Source organism: Pezoporus wallicus, unplaced genomic scaffold (genome assembly GCF_028554395.1).
Source record: "Pezoporus wallicus isolate ANWC-B61680 ecotype Strahan unplaced genomic scaffold, APGP_CSIRO_Pwel_v1 contig_5935, whole genome shotgun sequence".
Lineage (NCBI taxonomy): Eukaryota > Metazoa > Chordata > Aves > Psittaciformes > Psittacidae > Pezoporus > Pezoporus wallicus.
The window spans coordinates 1,136,655-1,160,704 of NW_026637215.1; the positions used below are offsets into that span (position 1 = coordinate 1,136,655).

Here is a 24,050-nt window from a genome sequence, read left to right on the forward strand (position 1 = left end):
CAGGATACAGCGTACAGGAAGGCAGTAATGGCACTCAGCTTTCCATTGGGATTTAAGGAGTCACTCCGGTTGTGCTCCTGTCTGTAAGAAGCACCAGTGAAAGGGCTGACGACAGCTGCTGATGATGCAGAGACAAGTGAACTTAGGTTTGATCTTTTTCAGCACTGAAGTGCAACGCATCCTAGTGGATAAACCAAAACGATCGTTCTCCTTCTGCAGAACACCCTGGAACTTCATCAGTTTACTCTTAACATCCAAAGGGACTTTGGGAGATAAAAGTGACTGCGACCAGAACACGTGAACCTCCTGCTTTTAGCTGGCTTGTACAAAACCCAGGACACACTGGTGCAATGTTACAATCCTAAAAGTGTCTTTGCCTCCTGACTCTGAGCCATGAGGGTTTCACTGGCATACTTCTGAAGAAGCTCCATCTTCTTTCTCCGTACAAGAGCTTCCTCAATCTGCAAATATAAGAACAGGAAGACATTCTGCTTAACTGAGGTGCCAAAGCCTAGCATGCTTAGCTATTAAGAGAGGAGGAAGAAAACCACAGGAAACAGACCATGAAAGCTTTAATTCTGATGTAATTCTAGTGTAAAAGCAGTTGAATTAAGACGAGTCAGGAGTATCTTTTCCATTACTCAACTAAAGCTCATGGAAGTTGAAAGACACCTCCATCTCAGCTCTGCGCTTCTATCCTTTTTAGTTAGGAAGTTAGCTCCATTTCATTTTACTCAGCACAGTCACTTGAGTTTAGTTTCAAAGAACTGTCTCATGCACAGCTTTAACGAGGGCAGAACACATGGAGTCACGTCACACTAATCTGCACCCCTGAAATAACAGTTCAGTGAGTGCCCTTCACAGCAGCAACAGCTACAAACCTCTGACCTAAAGTTTGTCTGGAAGTGCTAGCAATACACAATTCATTAACAAGCATGTACTTTAAAGAGGGCAGGGACACCTTCCACTAGAGCAGGTTGCTCCAAGCCCCTGTGTCCAACCTGGCCTTGAACACTGACAGGAATGGGGCAGCTACAGCTTCTCTGGGCAACCTGTACCAGTGCTGCACACAGCATCTCTCAAAAGCAAGTGCTGTGAACCTTAGCTTTTCTGTAACTGAGAATCGAGAAGGCATCCCGTAGGCATAAGGTATGGAAGGATTTGCCACTAAAAAGGTTACACTGAGTACTGCCTGATTAGAAAAGATTGCTGTGTAAAGCAGTGGTTATGAATCTGTCGGTTCTGACAGTCAATTATGCTCTCTTCATTAAGAGAATACCATCAGCCAGAGAGCAATGTGTTTAATTATTCCATCCCTCCTGCAGTTCTAACAAACCATTGAGTGTGTATTTTGTTGAATGTGCAGGATCATGACTTCAAAGGAGAATACAGGATGGTTATCTGACAAGACAGAAGCAGGGGACAAGCCCCACATGCTATGTGTGTGATGTACAGTCATACCTACCAACAGGTAGCTTCTTGCCTGAGTTATATTTCAAACATCCTGCCCCTGTTAAGGTGATATATACTCTAGAGCAGTGATAAATTTTCAAGGTCATGTCACCAAAATAACTTCAGAAAACTCATGAGAGCAAGCCCTGCAATTCAGACATCATCCCATGAAGTTAATGGGAAAAGTCAGACCATCAGTGGAAAAGGACAGTAATGACAGAGTGGGCAGTCAGGGTTTTCTTGATCATACCACTACATCACTTCCCAATCTATGTAATACTTATGACGGTTTTGGAAGTGCTCAGGTGGAAAGGTAACAGCAATGGTACTGTAATTCTGGCTAGTTCCACAGCATTTGCAAGAGGGTTAAAGAGCAGTAACAAGTCAAGGACGCTTTTACGGGTGATCTGCTGTAAGTCAAGATCTCTGTCTTGCAGGAGCCAGAGCACATCTCTGCAAGTTAGTTTTGTAACATCTTACCTCCTGTTGAGATGGCACTGGAACGTGTGCGATGAATTTCTGTTGGCCTTCTTCACCTTTCTCCTTGCCACCTTCCTCATCAGACTGACAAAATCCAATGAAAGAAATTAAGCCACATCAAGTTTACTTTCTAAAGGGGTCATCAAAAACAGCCTTTTCCACTTGCTTTGCCAGAAGGAACCAGATAGAGCACAATCAACGCCACAAACACAACAAGCAGGTGAACAGGACCGAACAACAAAGGAACATGACCAGCAGCATGGTCAGATCCTGCTCCTTAACATTTTCAGAGGTATTGCTTTCATTCTTCATATATGGATTTTGCTCCGCTGTGGCTTGGCCAGGAATGTACAGCTATATTCCCTTCTCTTCCATCCCTTCCTGGCTGTCATAGCAAAGCTATCAACAAAAGAGCAGCCAGCTAACTAAGAAGAAAGCAAATGCTTTAAATAAAGCTATGTACCACTTCCCTGTATAGCTCTGTACTGCTCTGCTCTCACACCTGAGTGCTGGACTTATGAATCATGAGATACTACAAATAAAACTGAAGGATACTGAAGGAACCACCAGTCTCACCCGATGCACTATCTCCTTTTTATTCTTGTGATAAACCCACTTAGGTATGGACTGTAAAATAAGAACTAGTTTCCAGTACCCCTTTTGTGGATCTTGGCGGGCAGTATCAACATCCCTTACTTCTCCTACTGGTGCTAGGAGCAGGGAAAATAGAGAAACAAGAGCTATGACACAGCAGTGACTGCAGCACCAGCAAAGCCTTACTGTATCATGATTCAGCTAGAAACAAGACCCTGACAAGCCCTGGGTTTGCCACACATCGACAGGGTGAAAGTCTACTGCACACAAAACTACTCATGCTGTTACTGATGTAGACGGCTGTCCTGGGTTCAGCAGTAGCTTAAACCACAACGATGGTACTCAGAAGTAAGACTGATCAGTGTTAACTAAACACTGCCTTACAAATACCACATTCCTGACAGTGACAGTTAAATCTCACAAGCTCTCAACTGTCAGATGTTTCTCACTCGAGTAAAAAGTCTTCCCTAGCTGCCAGCTCTCTAAACATGGACCAAGTGTGCTCATCTACTACTGATTTTCACTAAACAGAGATGACCGTAGGCTAACTCAGGCAGAGAGAAGGGCAGAACACAGCAACAGAAGGGTTCTCAGCAAAACAGCTCTACGTTCAAGAACGCAGTGTAGAAGAGTTGAAACGTCACATTGCCTTAGCCATCACATACCTCATCGTCATTGACAGCATAGATATCTTCTTCCTCCTCTTCCTCACCTTTTGCAAGTCGTGCTTCTCTTTCCATTTTCCATTTTTCCACTGCTTCTGCTATAACTGGTTAGCAAAGGAAAATAGCAAGTGTATCTGAGAGCAAGTGAGAGAAGCACGGTCCTAATGCCAAAGCTTTGACATCAGACTTCTTGCTCAAGTCCTCTACACTGGCAACGCACACTTACTATAGAACCTCGATGCAGTATCTAATAAAATACATCAACACAGTCTGAGCAAAACCCAATACTGGCATTGTGGAAGTGTGGTAACTGTTAATGCCTTAATTTGGGTGCATTTTAGACCTCTCAATGTCATGGATAAATATCAACCTATTTTCTGAACTGAGGCTAAGTGACACTTCACATGTCAACAGCTGTAAGAAAGCTGATCCCTGTGTAATTAAACATGATTATACTCCTTACAGTGACCAGCCACAGAAGTCTCTTTCTTTTCATCTCATAGTGTATTTCTCCTTTTCTGCAGCACAATCCCACTTCTGTAACTCGCTGCTGGCTCAGAGCTATTAAGCTGCTATATCTCTACTACACAGCAGAGTCCTAGTAGAAGCACTGAAGTTTTAAGCAGCTTAATGAGTGACCACACCAGTGTATAAATACCCTGGGGAGGTGCAAGATTAATGCAAGTAGGCAGTATGAAATGCCTGCAACAGTTAACACTCAGCAGGCATTCCCCTAGCTCTCAAAGATTAAACACTAAAATGCTCTTCCTGAGAAAGCAAGATCGCACTGACCAGTGGCAAATGCTGGGTTTTGGGTGGGTTTGTAACAGAAAAGGGACCTCAATACTTTGTTTCACAAAAATTTAACTCCTCTGATTACAAAAAAACACAAAGAAAACAGACAACAAGCAGCCCTAAGAGCATCCCAGCTATCGTGCGTTAATAGTATCCAATTTGTACGTTACTAGTGCACCACTGGCTCTGTCGCATCTCTAGCCTGGTTATCTCAAGTGGCACCATCACCAAAGATGTTCATTTTCTTAAGTAACCACATGAATCCAGAGGAGTCACTTCTCCTGTCTGCAGTCAGCAAGATGTGCAAGAACACTGAGTGAGGGCGGCTCCGGGTGTGCTGCACCACGCAACTTCCTCTCTCAGCCATCACCTGTGGGCCAGCCAGCTGCCTGCCACTCGCTTGGTTGAAGGCCCCAGGCTATGCTGCAGGTCCCTGTCTTACAATCTAACTGACAAGGCAGGATCTCTAACACACAATGCTATGAAGATCTCACACATGGAAAAGCATAAATGTAAGAAGTGGATGACAGTACTAAGTATTGGTTAACAGTTACAACTGCAACAACTTGTAATCATTCAAACAAGGACTTCCTGCAGTGAGGTTTCAATGTCTACAAAAAGAAGCACCATTTAAACAAAACCTGATTGTTTTATCTGCCATGTTCTGTGAGGACCCTACCAGTGGCTCCTACACCAGCACACGTCCAACAGAGCACTGACGATCTGCTTCAGAAGAAGTGATCACAAAACAAATACACAATGCAAACAGCAACCAATTGCCAGGAACAGGCGATGCTCATAAAGGTGGTGCACAGCCTCTTGCTTAAAGCTACACAAACAGCAGGCAGATGTCACACAGTGCTGAATTTTAAAGAGGGTTTCAGGTATGAGGCTCATAATCCTGTTGTCATTACTGGGCAAATCAGTAGAAACAAAGCCAGAGAACTGAGTGAGCAGAGACATGGATAAACACTAACTGTTGAGGAAGTATGGGTTTCAAAGGAAAAAACATCCACAAATGCATTCATGTGGCTAAATTAACATAGGCCACTGGGCCTTCGGGGTTTCCAGAAGGCCCCCTCTAATCTCCAAGAGGGATAGACAACTGTGCTTATGGATAAATAATGAGGTGAGACAGGAAACAGATGGTATGGCCAGTTCTCACAAAGGAGGGAGGAGATAACCCTTGCGTTCCACAGACCTCCCTGCTGCAACCTACCCTTTTACATTCTTAAGCATGAAAAATGTGGGGAAAAAAGATTTTGCTTCATAGCAAATCACTTGCTGATAGTATTAAATCATTAACAGTAGCAATGATGACTCTGAAGCCAACTATACAGCACACTGCCTCAACCCTGAAATGCCTTACACAGCAATGATCTGGATACCTGCGTGACAGCTAAGCACAGGACAATACCAGCAGGGAAAGAAAAGGTATCTTCACTTTCGAGCCCATCATGACCCCTTCTTGGGCTGATTTTGTATCTCACATACCTTTCTTTTCATGTTCTTGCTCCAGCGGCTCCAGAATACCATCCTCTTCATCCCTGTAGCCATAGTATTCTGCATCAATGGATTTCATAAGCTCAGCTCGAGTCTTCCGAGGCGGAGGGACGGCTGGAAGAACAGTTGTCATTCGTGCAGGTCCATCCTGACAGCTTGCTGTGCATTCCCCATCAGCCTCACAGCAACCCCAGCTACCTCACCCAAGCGTGTGACCAAACTGCTGTCAGTGCCAGGGGTACTGGCATTTTTCTGTGCAGTTCCCATCCTGTGGCAGTTCTCCATTGCTGTTTCCCCCTGAAATGGAGTCCCAGCACTGAGCAAGACTATATGAAAGGAAATAAAAACCTATCCCAAGCTCCCCCCGCTCATGGAGTACTTCCCACAGTTTTTTCTCTGCAGATGGCAAGTAAGGAAGAGCTGATTCAGCAGGCCTGCCTCTCTTCAGGTCCATGGAATTCCCACTCCTTCCATGACAAACCTACATATAAAGTTTTATCCACTTATGTCTATTTATGGGCCAGAAAACACTGCTACTAGCATTCCCCACATAACTACACAGACATTTTACTCAAGACACACTACTGTGTAGGCTCACATCTGGGAACAGTCGCTATTTACTTACGTTCCTTTTCAAAAAGTTCTCTAACTCCTGGTAGATCCTTTGCAGCTCCGAAGTATTTGTAACCTCTGTTTCCTGGAACTTCTTTCCCTTCATGATCCAACATTTTCGGCCCAATCCGCTGGGAAATAAAGAAAGTTCATGGTTTAAAGTCTTACTGCTCTTGCATCTTGTATTTCCTGTTTTCCCAGGCATCTCGATAGATTAAAGGATGAGAAAGGAGATCTGTTGTACCACTTCAAACTACCCCACAAGTAAAACACCCCCATGGCTCGTTTTTATACAGGTTCTCTACTTTTACAACAACTCCCCCATTAAAACAGAAACCAGTGTACACTTACAGCATAGTCAGGGCCTCCCAGCTCCTTTATTCTGAATTCCCAGTGCCCTTTCTCCCTCAGAAGTTTGTTTATTTCATCATTCAGGTCCCGGATTCTGAATTCCCCCAAGCCAGCTGTTAGAGGGGAAAAGCAATGAATTAGGCAGCTTTCCAGAAGTACCGGAGCCATTCCAGAATTCACCCAATGGGAATGGTGTAGTTCCCATGAAATGGGATTTTTACTGTAACTGATTAGGATGGGGGATTCAAACAAATGAAATGTACTTAGAAAAGCCTTACCATTTTGAATCTGTGCCACCTTCTTGGAAATCTCCCCAATGATCTGGGTAGACAAGAACACAGAAGTGAACTTCCCAAACAAGGCAGAAAAAGCAAAACAAAACCCTAGAAAGATCCAACTTTAAGGTGTCTCTGATCTAGGAAATGAACCCGAGCTTATCGATTTCAAACACCAACACAGATCTCATTCAGACACAAATACAGTATCTCAGAAGCTTTTTACATTTTTACAGCTGTACATGGGAGGGCAGGAGCCTGTGATGTACAGAGAAAGGCTGAGAGAACTGCATTTGATCTGCCTTAAGAGAAAGCAAAAAAGGGAGCAACTTGTTGCTGTCTTCAACAGCCTAACAGAGGGTATAGAAAGGACTGAACCAGGCTGTCTGAGAGATGCACAACACAGGACAAGCAGCAACAAACATAAGTTGAAACCAAGGAAACTGATTAAATTCGAGGGGAAAAAAAAGATCATGAAGAAGGCAATCAAACACTGGAATGGGGCCCCAGAAAGCCGTGGGATCCAAACCCTGATGATTCTCAAATCTCAGCTGGACACAGCCCTGGGCAGCTTGATGGGGTACAACCTGCTCTAAATACTGTGGTGACCTGCCTGATCTTCCAGTCTAAATGACTGTGATTTAACTGTCAGCACACTGAAGAGACCTGAACAAATCTATCAAACCGAGAAGTGCTGAAGTTCTACCTGTTAGACAATTAGTAAAACCCACAGCTTGACATTACCTGTCTCCTCCACTTCTCAGCTTTAGGCAGTTCATTACACTCCGAAGCAAGGAAAGGTCTTCGTTCCTGTTTGACAGAAATCCACACACCAGGAAGTTTTAACCCAGCATCAACACACTTACAGCATTTCCTGCAAACGTTATTGCTTGTTAATCCCAAACTGTGCTACCGGTGCTTCTCCTCCCACCCATTCACAGCAAGTGGAAAACAATGACCATTCACAGCCTGACACACTGAACTACCACAGAATACACAAACGACTTAAACCCACTTTATCCAAAACAAAATCTGTCACTTGCTTTTCAAACCACCACATAATCCTTGCCAAGACAAATAATGTTCCATATAGGACACACAAACTAATACTTCATCCTACCCCATGGATTCTGTGCGCAGTTCTTTTGCCACTTTCCCTACTGTACTTTCACAGCTCTACCCCTTAGATAATAAAAAGCCTTCCCTCACACGACGTACCAGACACTCTGTTCCATCATTCTCTCTGGCTGTTGCTCATGGAGTCTTTTGCACTATAGTTTCCCCAAACTGTTCCACTTTCCTGTCTCATCTTGCTCGCACTTGTGTGTGAGGACACCTCAGTCAGCTTCCAGAGTTCCACTGTCGGTCACCCAAAACCTGTCCAACTGGGAACACTGATCCCCACAGCAATATTCTCGCAAATGATTCAGTGAAAACCGCAAAGGAATACCCAGAGATGGTTGAGAATCCATCTCTAAGGGTCTGGGTGGATTTAGGGGTGCTATTTTTTCACTGCATTGGTGGGGTTTTTAAATGACAAAGTTGCTAAGCCCATTTTTTTGGCAGCCTTACACCAAGCAAAAAAGCCATGTGAACATGGCACAGCGTGTGAGGCCAGCTCCAACACACAGCTATCACGTGCCTGGTTAACACAAGCCAATCTTATGTCTCATGCACACCCCCAGTTCACAGTGACCCTGAAGGGCCTTCGCTCTGTGGTTCCTGTTGTCAGAACATTACCAATGAACAATCAGGAGAGGGATTCCTCTGCCTCTCCTGGAATGAAATCCAAGCCAACCCTGGGATTACTGCTGGTAAAACTAAGTGCATTCGCATCAGTTTGCACAAGGAGTTGCAAAAGGAGGTAACCTGAGTCTCAAACGTCATTTTCACTTTCTGCCCAGCACTCTGCCGGTGTTGGCAGCACTACTGCAGTTTGGGGTTTTCTTCAAACCACTGCAGATTCTACCTATATTTCATGAAGACAATGAAAAGCAAGCACTGTTCAACTCGCACTTCCCTTTCACACGCAGAAATTCTTAACCTGGTTATTTAGCTCAGAAAATTCTATTTACCATTTCCTGTTTGGGTCACTGTGAAATACAGTCCCTGCTTCAGGTGCTCCTGCAGGATTCCCCTTCCTGCCTGGGGTCCGACCCGACCGCAGCCGCACAGCTCGGTACATGGTTCACGCTCCCCTCCCCACCAGAACTACCAGAGCTTTAGGGCTTTACATCATACCTTAACTTTTCCTTCCTCCAGCTGAGCCTGGCGAAACCTTGCCAAGGCCGTCCTAAAGGAAAGAAAGGAAATGGATTTACTTCTACAGATCCACATTCCGACAGGAACAAGTTTTGCTCTGGATGTTTAGGATGGGCTTCGTTACAGTCTGTAGAAAACAAAGGCTTGAACACACTCACTGACTGGCCACACTGCTGGCCAGCGGCCTCTTCGACACTGGAAATCCTCAGTGGTTCATTTCTTAGACAAATATAGATCTTGGTAAGCAGCTAAGCATTTTTGCCTGCTTAGGATATGCCAGCATGTTAGATTATGAGCAGCAGAAGGGCATGAACAAGTTACAAGCACAAGCATTAAGTTTACCTATCTCAGCAGGGGACACATCAAAAAGCAAACAAAACTTGCAACCCTGACCATTGTGATTCTGATGTGTCACACAGCTGTGGTAGGGCCTCTGCAGCCTCCCCGAGCTATTATTACAAGCTCAGAAAGTGGTTTAGGTTAAAGAACAAACATGAGACAAATTCATTACAGAGTCTCTAATTTAGTAGTTCTAAACACGTGCTTAGCACACCTTTTGGAGAAGTACTCAACAAAGTCAACAGAAAAATAAATAGGCTAAAACCTGTAAATTTAGCCCCGGCAAGTGCCAAGCAAGAAGATTCATACTTGGAATCACAGAGTGCTTTGGGTTGGAAGGGCCCTTAAAGCTCCTCCAGCTCCAGCCCCAGCCCCTGCCACGGGCAGGGACCCCTTCCACTAGAGCAGCTTGCTCCAAGCCCCTGTGTCCAACCTGGCCTTGAACACTGCCAGGGATGGGGCAGCCACAGCTTCTCTGGGCACCCTCAACTCCCACCCCCCGTAGATCAGCACAGCACAACACAACCAAGTGCCAAAACGCATCTGAACTCCCAGTGCTGTCAAACAGCCGCACAGCGAGCGCGGCCATGAGCCACGGCACAGCGGGCTCGGGTCGCTGACACCGGACCCAGCGCGGGGAACACGGGGGGGCACCGGCTGGTCTGCGGGCCCCGGGCGCTGTCCCTGCCCGCACCGGGGCGCCCGCGCAGAGCTGTGGCGGGGGCAGCGGCGGCAGCACTCACATGGCCTTCTCCGCGTTCCGAGCCTGCAAGAGAGAACAGAGGGGCTGTGAGCGAGGGCGGCCGCGCGAGGCGGGCCTGGCGCCGGGACCGGACCCATGGCCCCGGCCCTGCGCTCACCATGGCGGCAACGGGCCCCTCAGCGCCGCCGGAAACAGACGGGCAGCGACACCGGAAGTGGCGCAGTCGCTACCTGCGTACACCGCGGACGTCACCTCGGAGCGCGTGCGCGGCTCGGCGGGTCGCCCCCCAGCGGACGGGAGGTTCCGGTGGCGCTGCGCGGAGCGCGGGAAGCAGCGCCAGGAACGCGGCGTCTGTAGGGAACCCCGTTTGTGGGAACCCCGTTTGTAGGAACCCCGTATGTAGGGAACCCCTTTTGTGAGAACCCCATTTGTAGGAAACCCGTCTATAGGGAACCCCGTATGTAGGAAGCCCCATTTGTAGGGAACCCCGTTTGTAGAAACCCCATTTGTGGGAACCCCGTTTGTAGGAACCCTGTCTGTAGGGAACCCCATTTGTAGGAATCCTGTCTGTAGGGATCCCCGTTTGTAGGAATCCCATCTGTAGGGAACCCTGTTTGTAGGAACCCCGTCTGTAGGAAACCTTGTTTGTAGGAACCCGGCATCTGTAGGGAACCTTGTTTGTAGGAACCCTGTCTGTAAGAAACTCCGTTTGTAGGAACCCAGCATCTGTAGGGAACCCTGTTTGTAGGAACCTGACGTCTCTAGGGAACCCCATTTGTAGGAACCCGGCATCTGTAGGGAGCCCCATTTGTAGGAAACAATTGGTTACCCATGGCTGCACCTTCCTAATCCACAGAATCCAGCCCGTTAACCTGCTCCACGCTGGGAACTCGCACACCCGCCGGCTGCACGCACAACACGGCCCCAGTAACCCTACCCCATGGGAACTGAAGACAGCACAAAAGAAAAAGTCCAAACTAAGCTTTTTACACCTCCACATACCCCTTTTTAATATGTTATTTTGCACTGTGTACATGAAACCAAAAATAAACAAAAGGAACTTTAGCCAAACTCCCCTTCCTCCTCCAGCTTTATTGATAGTTTAAAATTACATTTTCTATGTTCTAGGACTTCAATTGCTTTTACCATCTTACTTTAAAAACTGATTACAAGCAAATGAAACTCAGTTGTCTAAGTGATATAGTATACAAAAATAACATCTTGATTTCTGTGAAAATGCATTTATTTGCAACTCCTGAATAGCTCCAAATTGTATATGCTATGAGCACTGATGTCTGGGTTCCAGATTGAAGTATTTATTCAAAAGCTCCCCATAACGTTCTGTAACTCCAACATGAACATTCATTGACTGAATTACTGTTACTTTTAAGTTTATTCCTGATTTCTCTCTCTCTCTCTCTCTCATGGCCATTAACAGGCATGTGCATCTTGTTTGTTTACTCCCACTCAGCTATATGCTCTAGGTAGGGCCCGATACAGGTATTACTTGGTGTTAACAGCTACTGAGGTCAGACAATCCAAGGCCATTGTAATAAAAGTTATGAGGAAGTTTAGACACTTCCAGAATTTTCTTTCCTCCTGCATAGGATCACTTCCATGTAACCCAGAGAGGGTTTTTGCTGGTCTGACTCCACTCTTCCCACTCATCAATCCCTATCACCAGTGGCACGGAAAGGGGGTTCTTTAACAAAGCATTATACATAACACCTCTACCAAACTAAACATAAACATTTTTGTAGTTAAATGCAGAAAGTTGATTTTTCCACCCCTTTCCTCCTTTTACACGGCAAGTAAAGCTCACTGGCCTGGGAGTAGCCTCTATCTGCCAACCTTTGGCCAGTGAAGAGGATTCAGAGAAAAATAATACAACCATCAATCAGAAAAAGGAGGGGCGACAAAGGAAAATAGTTAGGCTGTAGCTTCAATTGTGCATTCCCGTGCAAGGTGCCCTGACTCGCCGCAGCGGTAGCAGTTGACTTCACTGGTCTTGCTGCAGTTGATGGCTACATGGCCAGTTTCACCACACCTGGGAAAGGCAAAGGCTTTTATCAGAACCATCCACAACAGGTACCAGCAGAAGCAATCCTGTGCTGACAAGTGCATCATCTGCTCACGCAATGCTAGTTCCTCACTCAAGACATCAGCTTCAGTGCTCCAGAAGTCTTTGACATGAGGCAAGTCTCTGTCTTTACAGCCAGGAACCGTTCCCCAACTGATCAGCTCTAATTCATCACTGTGTATGCCAAAACCACTGTACACTGAATACAGAAGTTTGTGGGTTTGGGGTGTGTGTGTGCACGCGCTGGGGTTTGCTTGCTCCAATACTTCTGCCTGCAATTCAGCCTTGTTTTGAGAGCAGTTAATTTTAACTCAAATACACCATGTTCTCACTCCTTCCTCCACAGGAGGGAACCTCAGTGGGGGCAAGAACAGTGCACTCAGGAATGTACTGCTTTCTGGCACAAGCCTGCGTGGCTCTGGCCATCCAGAGACATGCATCAAGTCCACTACTTGACTTCGCTAACAGGCATTTAAGTCTTAAACAACTGTTTCAAGAAACAAGCTCCCTGGTCCAAGTTTAAGCTTCACTTCCTAATCAAAACTAGATAAAGAACACATCCGTCCCTTAAGGTGGCTTTTGCAGTTGCCCCTTCCCAGTCCTTACCGATAGCATTTCACTTTGGTGCAGTCTTTCTGAATGTGTCCAAACTCTCCACAGGAATAGCACTTCTGCTCATCTGCGTGGTCACAGTCACGAGCCAGGTGGCCAGGTTTGCCACAGTTGTAGCAGCACTGCTCTCTCTCCCTCTTGGGCTCCTTGCAGTCCTTTGCAATGTGGCCACCTCTACCGCAGTTATAGCAGGCTTCCACAATAAGAAAAACACACCAAACAAGACTATAAAACCTTGGTAGAGCGAGCTGTAGCATGCTTCCAAGGAAGGACACATACAGCTTGTTCCCAGTAAATTACCATCAGTGTACTGAACCATTCTCTTCAACCACAATTCTCTGTCCATGTGATTGAGGAGATAGAATATTTAGTGATACTTACCATCCTCCTGAAGATCACAGTCCTTGGCAAGATGGCCAGACTCACCACAGCGGTAGCAGATGTCCGGCAGAGATGAGGACATGAACTGGAAGCCTGCTTGAAACGGGCAACAGGAGAAAAAAATGCTTAATCCTTAAATTCAGAATATTCCTCAGAGTTAATGAGGGACACTGCCCCCTGAACTGACAAGTTAGCTCCACTCTCTGATGCCCCTGGCAAAATTCTTATGCAGAAGTAAGAACCAGCAAAACTTATTACCCATTTGTGTCCTGACTGCTTCACTGCGCACTAAGAGAACTGAATTTACATACTATACACAACAGTCAGCTACAGATCTTACTACACACACAATGAAAACCACAGCAATCAAATCACCTCTGCCACGGCTCCTCATACCACGACCACGGCCAATTCCAGTGGGGCACTCCCGAGCCCAGTGGCCGGTACGCCCACACTTGAAGCACTCATTGCTGCTCATGGCTGCAAGGTCACCTGTGGAGGAAGACACACACTGTTGGAACAAGTTCTCCTCACCCACATCAGGGATACATTACAGTAAGATATGGAGAGGTATCCCACCATACTGGCAAAGGGAAGGAAAAACCACTGCAGAGGATGAAAGTTTGCCTCTGCTTTGCTTGGAGAAAGGCAGCTTTGAACAGTCAAACACACAGGACACTGGAGAATTTTTCCTCTAGTTTTTTGTAGCCAGATTTTGTTTTCAAAACTTACAAAATGCTTAAGGGTGGGGGAATAAAGGAGACCCCTTCAGCTCTTGCCTCACCAGCCTCCTGTTGCTCTCTTTCTGTAACGCACCTTCTGTCCTATTCCTCAGAGTTAAACTCAAAACCCAGTTTCTCAAATGATTATCTTCCCGGCAGTTGTTGATCTACAATATTTACTGACTGAACAAGTTCTGCTCTAGAATAGGCAGTATTAAGCCTAAAACCTCAAAGAGCACATTAGGTTAGTACAAATATGGAGACTAAAGTTCACTTATAGCCTAAACAGCAGTTAAACTCTGACAAACAAGAACTGCAACTTCACTATACAAGCCTATAGCTCAGGATGTACAATTTACTCCCAGGTTTACATGCAAGAAAATGTCTTAAAAAGGTATGGCTTCCCTAAAAGAAACCAGACACTTGCCAGATATTTAGAAGGCTAACTTGGAAAACATTCTTAGAATGCTAGGGCAGCATCAGAGGCGTGCCTGCCCCAGGCAGCATAAAGCACCACTTCTGCCCTTATTGGGGAATGGAGGTAAGCACTTCGGTGAGCAGGAACCCCATGTGCCACACTCACAGATGCGGTGGTCAGGATGGGGCAGGTTGCAGAGACTGCAGTCACAGCACTGTAACTCCCTAAGCTGTAAAGCAGTTACACAAGACTTCTAGGATTAGAAAGCAAAGAACAAGGAAGTTAAACATTTAAATCAGAGGCGTTTTTTAAAGTGTTCTTGAAGACAAGTTTAAAGTACACTGGTCTAAAAATACACACGTCAAGCTTTGTTTTGAACAAGTCTCCTTAAGTTTAAATACTTCAGATTCTCTCTCCTACTTCATTATGCTTAACCCAAGAGAAGTAGAATCATTATCTGGTATGTTTGGTGGTTTACCTGATCCCCATCAAGATAATCCTCCTGTAGCCCGACAACTTAAATCATGTTACAGAATGCTTCCCTCCCCCCAAGCCAGTCAGCATGCCAGATTACCAGGAACATTCATGAATGCGTCTTAAAGGAAGCCACTACAGAAGCAGTAAGAACAGCACATGACCTCAAGAAGGAACCAGAATTAGTACCCTAACATTTAGCTCTTAAATGGAGAGTGTGTATCTGAACAGGAACTTTTATTTGGTTATTTTTAAAGCACTCCAATGTCGAACAAATTTAGTGTGGCTTTTCCACTCCTCCCTCAAAACAGTTCCTCTCTCTCCGATCATCTTCAGCACAGAAGCCACCATCCATCCCTCCAACCTGAGCAGAAGCCTAAGAATTTAAAGTACAAGAGATACAAACTTTAGTATGCAACCTCCATAACCCCACATCTACCTTCCAGCTGGACCAGATTTTTTTACTCTTAAGGAGTTCTGCAATGAAAGGAGGAAAGGAGATCTTAAACAGATCTCAGCAAGAATAAAATCACCCAAGCAACTGACTGAGCACTGAAAGAAGTATAACTTGGATTTTACACAGCCCAGTCTTCTCTGCTTCATCTTGGTGTTCAGGGTTTCCATGCACCTCATCAGACACCCAAGGGTGAAGAGCTGCGACTGTGGTGGCAGCAGCTGGCACTCAGTGTGCTATTGTTTATGCCTGTTTTCATAGCAACCCTGTTGACACTGCAGAACAGGAAAAACACAGGCAAAGCCAACTGCAGGAGCTGGGCTCAGTCACAAGAGCTGATGCTGCTTTTCATTTCAAGAGGGACCAGATGGGGGTCTCTGAATTTATACACCAAGAAATACTCTTCACTCATCTTGCAACTCTTCTCAAGAGTCTTCACACATGAAAACATTACAGAACAGCAACATAAGACCTGTTAAAGAGAACAAAATAGTAGCGAACAGCTGTAACAGAATGGCAGGATATCACTGCCATTATAGCAACAGATAGTAACAACTACCAGACCGATTCCTGATCGCCAACTTTAGACTACAGCATGTCACGACAGGATTGAATACTGCCAGCAGTTACCCCACAAAGAACCCAACAAAACCAGTTAGGTTAACATACCTTAGAAGACAAAGGTTTAAGAGGTGAGTTAAACCTGCTGCAGATACACAGGGCAAAGTTTTTATGCTAAGATTCATCTGCCACCCTGTACCTAGCCTGTCAATGTGCCAGTAAGGATCTGCAGGATGGATGAAAGCTTACTACTCACTGCCTCAAAGGAATGTGGAAAAGAAAAGTTTTACATCTGATTCAAAGTTCCTCCTTTTTAACTGCTCTTCAAGAGGAAGACATGAAGTTCCTTTCCCTTGGTACATAGTTTAATCTTTGCCAATTTGCTAAGTAAGAAATCTAAAGTCAAACATCAGTCTCTGCACAATCAAGACTATTTATTAACGTAAACCCCTTTATCTTCAGAGGCCCCTTTTTTCCCCTGAATTCAGAGATACTTGGAACATTACAGCTGCCACAGCAGCTTCAACAAAGTAGGATTACAAATCGTGCTGCTCTACCTTCGAAGACCTTAAGTACATGAAAGTACCAAACAGTTTGCCTGGAATTTCTTTTCACCAGTGTTTCAGTGTTCAACTTCTCCATTCTTCCTGTGAAACACCTGAAACTGAATACCAGTTCAGCAGCTAGGAGTATGCAGCTGACACCAGTTTTACTTTAAGAAGCCTTACACAGAACAAGATTCCCCACCAGCATAAACTGTTTTAAAAACCAATGTCAAGATTTAGCTTTCAGATAAAGCCAACAGCCACCTTTAAGGAGCAAAATCCAGCCCTGGCTGTCCTTAAATGGACAGCCTTTAAGCAGTTTGAACACCACTGCATTTCTCAGTTACTTGCAGGAAAAACACAATTAGGACAGTAAAACCCACCCAAGGTCAAGTTCTTCTCTATTAGTCAATACTCCTCCATTCTGCCATCACAGGCAAGTTTCCAGCAGTTCCTTTTATCATTCAAGGATACCTGAAGTATTTGTTTAAGTCTTCTTGGAAAGTTCTCAATCACATCTATCAATGTTTTCTGCAGCTCAAATGTGTTATTCAAAGCAGCTCCCTCTCCCTCCTTACATACCAGAACTGGAATTTCACCTCTCCAGAACAGCAAAAATAACAATGGAAAACAAATTCCAACTACAACCCCATCTGGCATTTCTGAGCCAGGTAAAATCCTGCAATGCACATCTAGCCCCTGTCCTGTAGAAGAGGTTCTAAAACTTGTGAAGTAATGCAAGTTCAGTTACCTCTAGTTACCCTTCTACTATAGAAAGTAGTAATTTACCTGAACTCCTTCTACAGAGCTCCATAATGTGAAGCTGAAATAAACAGTATTTGCTGAATGGCTGCAAGGTTAAGACTGAATTTTAGACTTTGTTCTGTACAATTCCTACTGGTAAAGATCAGGGGCCGAGACCAGCTCAAAGATCCATGTGAGAGGTGCCACCACAGTGGTTCCTAGGTCTGATCTGAAGCTTTGCAGTGCAACTTTAGCACCAAACTTCAAAGTGACAAAGTTTCTTTGTGATTCTTACAGCGATATCAGAAACTTCAAGTTTCTTGTATCAAACTTCAAGTGGAAGATGACGCTTTTCTGTGGCTTTACAGTTTATACACATTCAACACTTTTAAAAATAGGAGTGCTATTCATCTCCAGTCTTCACATACAAAATTTAATATCCATATACCTTAGTAGCCCATCTAGATGGCATGGACTGTCACTGAGCTCCATTGAAATGCTTATTTTATGTCTTTTAGCCTAGATACCCTCTGAGAAAGAGGCTGTTTCAACAAACAAGGGTAAAACTAACTTGAAGCTGAACTTGGCCTCCAAGATGACTCCCAATTCTTCTGGATACTAGCAATTCCTTAGAATTCAATAGCCCACTGTAGCAGAAGCAGTTCTCTTCACTGTACTCACCAGCTGCTTCTTTTGATCTAGAAGTATCACTCCCATTCAACACTAACATGACTTCACACCTTCAGTCAAAGGACAGACTAGATAAAATCCCACTGGTACAGCCAGTGTACTTAAGAGCTCTTTAGCAAGTCAGCTGACTCAAAGAGGCAAATGTTGAGAAATCAGGAGTTTCTTTCCAGGCTGTTGGTGGCCAACTTACACCACACCTTAAAATGAGAATCCAGCCTGAACATGGCAAAACCCCTCAGGAATAGGAAGTACAGCTTTGCTTTCCTACGAGATAAAGAAATGGAAAGGCAGAAAAGGACTTGCAGCCGAAGTTTTGGCATTTCAAAAGAGAAATCAAAGTATTCATTTAAAGAGAAATGCTACTCCTGTGCTCGTATTTCCCCAAGAAGCATGTTTTGAGGATTCTTCAATACAGGACACACGAGCATCACCAAAGCTACTTAGCATTCAGCTGGTTGGACTGCCTCATCTGTAACCCGAAAATATGCTACAGCAAGTTAGTGATGCTCCTGCCTCTGGCTTTTGTCCTTACTGGAAAGGATACAAGATTGGGTATTCTGACCACCAGGTAACAATACCCCAATTCTGAGGGGAAGTAGTTTGAAACATCAAGGAAAACCTGCAGAAGTGGAAAGCCAAGCTCTATGCTCCGTTTGGGTCCCCTCAATACATTCCACAGCCAAGCTCTGAGTATCATCATGTGAATATTAACTATAACTCCAAGAACTTGGATCCCTGTTTAGGTGCCAGAAACCATGTCAAAAAGACATCATGACTTTGATTAGCCTAGTAAAGCTTGGACAGCTTTGCAGACATAAATCAGGACAGTAGAAGTTCAAAGCCACTCTGTAGCACTTTCTGCCTACAGATACCAGTTAATATAGAGTGGAGCTTAAAAATTATCTACGAAATACCTACATTCTGCCACTTTCCCGTTTTATTTGCTATCTGCATACAGAGTTTTAAACTTTTAAAGACAAGTAAACAACAGCAACGTGAGAACTTCCTAACACAAAATTCAGTCCTGATAGTAACAAAGCCAGTTTTAAAGCATGGCAGGTTAAGCCTGCAACTCACAAGGTTGTTCTGCAGCCCTAGTGAACTTATTCAACCTCTTCCCTCTGAGGACACACGCAGGACTGCTTGTCTAGGCAACTCTGTGGAAAAAAAACCCCACGGACTAGGCAACCCTACCTCTGCCTGGCAAGGGGGGGCTTATTAAGTGCTGAAATGAAAAATAAACCCCACTATTACGTTTAATGATTCCTTTCTGACAATTCTGGATACTAAATGAGTAACAGCAGTTACTTGAGAACTACGCCTGACAGGAACTTAAATAAAAGGCTGCTGCACTAGCCCGCACTCTGTAGATGTCACAGGCTATTTTTCCTATCCATTTATAGGTCACACTTGGATTTGGAGCAGGCCACCGTCCGCGCCTGTGGCCGGAGACAAACACTTGCAACACCTCGACCCCCTTGTCTCCGGCGGAGCCTCACACGTGGGGAGCGAGCCACGTGGTGCGGCGCCGCCGGCCCCGCTCGGCCGAGTCCAGCGGCGCGTCAAAAGTAACAGAAATCATCACAAAACACAGAAAAGGGGAGAGAGAAGAACAAACAATTTAATTACAGGCCCCTGCCCCGCACCCCGGGCTCGCACCGCCGCCTCCTCCCGGGGTCGCTGCAGCGCTCACCCACAGCGAAGTTGCTCACACGCCTCAGGCCGCGGCCGGGCCGGGCGGTTTCCCCTCCCCACGCCGCCGGCCTGGCCCGGCCGCGCTGCGCTCCCCCCGCCCGCCCACCCCCGCGCTGCCCGCCTACCCAGCGCCGCCGCCGGACCCCGGCCAGCGGCCGAGCGCCGCCACAGGCCCGCGGGAGGCTGCTCCCGGGGAGCGTCCGGCCTGGCCGAGCGGACCAGGGGAGCCCCCCCCCGCCTCGGCCTCCCCTCTCTAAGCAGCGCAGGCTCCTCACCACCGCCTCCCAGAAGGCGCCGGAGCCCGACTCGCCCGCCGCGCTCCCTCTCCAGTGCTCCCCGTCCAACGCCGCTACCTCCCCACACGCTCCGGACCAGGGAATCGCGCCCGGGCCCAGTCGGCGCCACTTTCCCGCGCACTAGGCCGGAGTGCGCCAGCGCCATCATCCCCCGGCGCTGAGCCCCCGCTGCCCGCCCGCGGCCCCAGCAGCCCCCAGGCAGTTACCTGCGGCCCCTCGCCCCGCTGCGGCAGTCTCCCGCCCGCCCGGACGACGCTCGGCTCGGCTCCGCTCACCCGGCGCTGCCCGCCCGCCCCGCGTCCCTTCTGGCTGCGCCACACGCGGTTTGCACACGGCCCCACGCGGAGCCGGGACGCCTATCCAGCCGGCCTCTGCGCGTCCGGCCGCGTTCGCTGCGGCGGGCTGTGCCCGTCCGCACCGTGACTCACTGCGCAGGCAGCTCCGGCTTCTTCCCCTCGCCCGCCCGCCGGCTCACCCGGGAGGGGAGCTCGGGCTGCCCCGCGGCGCGGCGGGGGAAGGGCAGGACTGAACCCGCGCTCCTCCTGCCTGGGCCCCCACGCCGGAGTCCCGCCGGGGATGGGACGCGCGGGGCCCCACGCAGAACCGAGGCTTCCCGGCTTCCCGGCGTCCCGTCCTGCACTGCACTGCCCTGCACTGCCCGCTGCCGCCACCGCGGGCTCCCGTTTTGCTGCTCAGTAACCCGCTCGTCTCCGCACGCCCGGGTGGCAGTGCCGAGCCCCCGAGCAGCCGCCGGCCCGCACCCGCCGCCGACTCGGCGTGCGGCTCCTCTGCCGCCGGGACATCCCCGGCCCGGGTGCCGCCGGCTGCGCCCCGCCCGCGGCGGCCATCTTGACGGGCGGGCCGGGCTCCCGCCGCCGCAGCGCAGGAAATGGTGGACAGCGGGGGCTGTCGCGACACAGCCCCCGGTTGTGACCGGAGCCCTGTGAGTGCGGACGCCTCTGAACACGGCTCCTGACACGTTGCGTGCTGCAGCCAAAAGACGCCTGAAAGAAAACGTTTTTCGTGGTGGCTTGGGTTTGTTTTCAGTGGAATTGTTGCACAAAATTCACTCTTCGAATGGCTTAGATAAGTTACAAACAATGCTGCCGCTTTGTGGAGTGAGGTAAATGCCTCACGCAGCCGTGAGGATTCCTACATAAACCCTGCCCGTTTTGCCTAGGAACTCGGTAAATGAATGAGGGACAAAGTGTTGCACAAGCACCCTCCTGTGCGACAGGCCCTGGCAGTACAGTGCACGGGCAATGCCCACCACGGTCACTCTGTTCGTCATGGGTTGGTTTAACACCCCCCGTTTAAACACGGTGTTGGAATGTCCTTCCCAAGAGAAAAAGAGCCCCCAGCAGGCCCTGGGACTGGGAGTAAAATGTCAGCGTGGAGACGCTGGGTTGACCTTTCCTCAAGCTGTAAATCCAGTGTTATAGCACTGTCATTAGCTTGCTTTTATTAGTGTATGAGTAACAGCGGATGTCTTTTCCTGCGTGGTCAGTGCAGTTTGTTTAAGATGGACTGGAGTCGGCTGTATTTGTGTTTGTGGGCTGTTGTGTTTCACAACGTGCTCTGTTTCCTACAGATCTAAACCAGGTGGGTTGTATCAGCACCAGGGGCTGAAACAGGGACGAGCCCTTCAGGCCTGTCCGGGAGTGTCAGACGACAGCGTCTCAGGACATCTGTTGCTAGCTCTCCTTCTGGTCTTTGTTTAACAGTGGTGTGAAAGCGTCAACATTGCCAACAAGCTTTGAACTCATCATAACATTTCTTTGCGTTAATTACTCTTTTCATCTCTGCTGTCATAGTCCAGAACAGTTTTCATGGCTTTTGGTTGCCTTGGATACGTTACAGTGCTGTTCACAAGTAGTCATGGGTTTAGTTTTAATTACTGCTCTCTTATTCAGGTGATAAAGGAAGAGAAATAATGTGTGTAGCTAAGGGAGTGCACAGAGCTTCTAAATCATGAGTATGCCTACTCTGCATTAAAAAACCCCAACCAAACAACAGATCCGTGTCAGTAAGGCAGACTGCAGAGAGCAAATCAGCTCTCCATTTTTTCATCAAATCTTTACTTTTTTTGCAAGTACTCGAACCTGCTTCTGCATGAGTCCTTGTAACAGGACTCGGGAATTTCAGACCGACAGAACAACTGCAATACAACTTTTCTGACCCCTCCTTGTGTTCTGCTTGCACTGTCCTTGCAGCTGGGAAACTGCAGGCCTAATCTTGGTGGCAATCTGTAGACTTACGGAGCTTTGTGACGGATACAGCCAATGAATCACCCTGAGCAAATCAAACCTGTTGCATCTGCTTGAAGGAATCCGTTCAGTTCTCCTCCCCACCCCTCTGGGAGAAGGGGGGAGCGAGCGAGCGGCTGTGTGATGCTGAGTTACGAGGTGGGCTTAAACCACGACAGTCGGAACTTCAGACCTTATCCTGGCCTCTGCCTTGGCTGCAATGGAAGCGAAGTGCAACCGTGAGTGAAAACGCATTGCTCAAGGAGTGTTACTGCTGGTGACAAATCAGTTCCTCATCCTCTCTGAGAGTACCGCCTCAAATGCAGCCCCACTGTTCCTACAGGATATTTTTAGCCTGGTTTCATTACAATGGGTGAATTTTTTCCCCCAGCAGATAATAACAGTATCTTCTAACAGCATTTGGTTTGTGTACTTACCTCAAGAACTATTTTGGCTCGTTGTGTCTTAATGAAGCTTGCAATTCTTGTTTTGCAGGTTTCTCTTTAATATTTAGGCAGAGGATAGTCTTGCCCTTAAAGAACAAAAGCAAGAGGCATGACATCTTCCTGGCTCAGTCAGTACTTCCTATAGAAAACAAAGTAAACAGAGAACAAGGTAGAAGTTCAAAGTCTTTACATTCCTTATGTGCAAGGAAAAGACAAATTTATGTCAGCCCCAGACTACTCTGTTGTGTTAGCTCTGCCCCCAAAATCCCAAGCCTCAAGTGCTCATAGGAGCTTATAGCTCAAGGGAGCTCAAGTACAGCACTAGTTGAAGGTAATCCATCTCAGCAATTTATCTTTCCTAATGCAGACAGTTCTTAGAAGTGCTGGATGAAGAGCCAAACCATTTTAAGACCAAATAAAACTACAAATCACATTTTGCAACCAGTGTTCTTGCCTTGTTTTCCTCTGAGTGGTTGGACACGTGGGTAGAGAACTGTTTCAGCTGCTGGGCAATTGTTGTTGCTTCTCAGCCACATGCGTGTATTGTTGAAGTAACTCTTACTTCATTTTGCCTGTGGGATTTTTCTAACCAAGGAGACCTACAGTAGTCACTGTGGGGGTTAAGTAGTCAAAAGAGAATCTGCTTTTGGAGTATGGTTTAGCTGGTAACAACTTGCCAGCAGCAGTTTCAGAGCCAGTGCCCATTCCTTCCTCCAGCCCCACCATTCGACAGGAGGCCGGGGCAAAGCAGGAGCACACAACCAGCTTTGCACTGTTCTGCCCCTGCATGCTTTGCCCCAGCTTCTGCAGTAAGTTTAATTCCAGTGGTAGAACAAAGGTTTATTTGTTGGTAAAGATTGGCAAGTGACTTTATGCATCTAAGATCAATGGATTGCTTAGAATCATAGAATCACAGAATAGTTAGGGTTGGAAAGGACCTTAAGATCATCCAGTTCCCCCTTGCCATGGGCAGGGACACCTCACACTAAACCATGGCACCCAAGGCTCTGTCCAGCCTGGTCTTGAACACCGCCAGGGATGGAGCATTCACAACCTCCCTGGGCAACCATTCCAGTGCCTCACCACTCTTACAATAAAGAACTTCTTCCTTATATCCAATCTAAACTTCCCCTGTTTCAGTTTTAACCCATTACCCCTTGTCCTGTCCCTACAGTCCCTAATGAAGAGTCCCTCCCCAGCATCCCTATAGGCCCCCTTCAGATACTGGAAGGCTGCTATGAGGTCTCCACGCAGCCTTCTCTTCTCCAGGCTGAACAGCCCCAACTTTCTCAGCTTGTGACATTCTGTATTACAGTGCCACCTAAGAGACTCTATTTCACCTGGTGCAAGCCCAGTGGGTCACCAATGTCCAGCAAGGTTACTTCTGCAGAAAGGTAATCATCTGTTGCTGAAAGGAAAAGAGGGAGTCTCTAGTCAGCTCTGTATTTTTATCTCTAAGAAAGTCCTAGTCAGCTGGCTGTGGAAGAGACCTGGTAGAACACCCAGTGAATCAGTTGGTGTATTGCGGGAGGAAAGACTGCCTGCTGGTTACTACTTGTCCATAGACATGACGAGTTCAGGAAGCTTCAGTGGTGATCTGAAGAGACTTCTGAAATGTAGAAGGCATAATCCCCTGGATGGTGCAACAGGTAACA

The 24,050-nt window shown here is 47.1% G+C and overlaps 2 protein-coding genes across 5 annotated transcripts; both read right to left on the bottom strand.

Annotated features, from left to right (window-relative positions):
• Positions 1-229: 229 nt before the first annotated feature.
• ISY1 (ISY1 splicing factor homolog) lies at positions 230-10,129 on the bottom strand. The gene is made up of 10 exons (XM_057404219.1): positions 10,072-10,129; positions 8,969-9,020; positions 7,472-7,537; positions 6,731-6,773; positions 6,453-6,565; positions 6,115-6,232; positions 5,481-5,603; positions 3,192-3,295; positions 1,933-2,016; positions 230-461 (listed from the first exon to the last, which is right to left on the bottom strand). Coding segments are annotated over exons 1-10 (813 nt in total). The 5' UTR covers positions 10,074-10,129; the 3' UTR covers positions 230-353.
• Positions 10,130-11,103: 974 nt separating this feature from the next.
• CNBP (CCHC-type zinc finger nucleic acid binding protein) lies at positions 11,104-13,585 on the bottom strand. Of its 4 annotated transcripts, none has more exons than XM_057404227.1 (4): positions 13,480-13,585; positions 13,105-13,197; positions 12,718-12,916; positions 11,104-12,078 (listed from the first exon to the last, which is right to left on the bottom strand). In XM_057404227.1, exons 1-4 carry the CDS (start codon positions 13,580-13,582, stop codon positions 11,961-11,963), a joined length of 513 nt encoding a protein of 170 aa, XP_057260210.1. In that variant the 5' UTR covers positions 13,583-13,585; the 3' UTR covers positions 11,104-11,960. The 4 variants fall into 4 exon arrangements, with proteins under 4 accessions (XP_057260210.1, XP_057260208.1, XP_057260209.1 ...); XM_057404225.1 differs by having other exon boundaries at positions 12,718-12,919; XM_057404226.1 differs by having other exon boundaries at positions 13,105-13,200; positions 13,480-13,583.
• Positions 13,586-24,050: the final 10,465 nt, after the last annotated feature.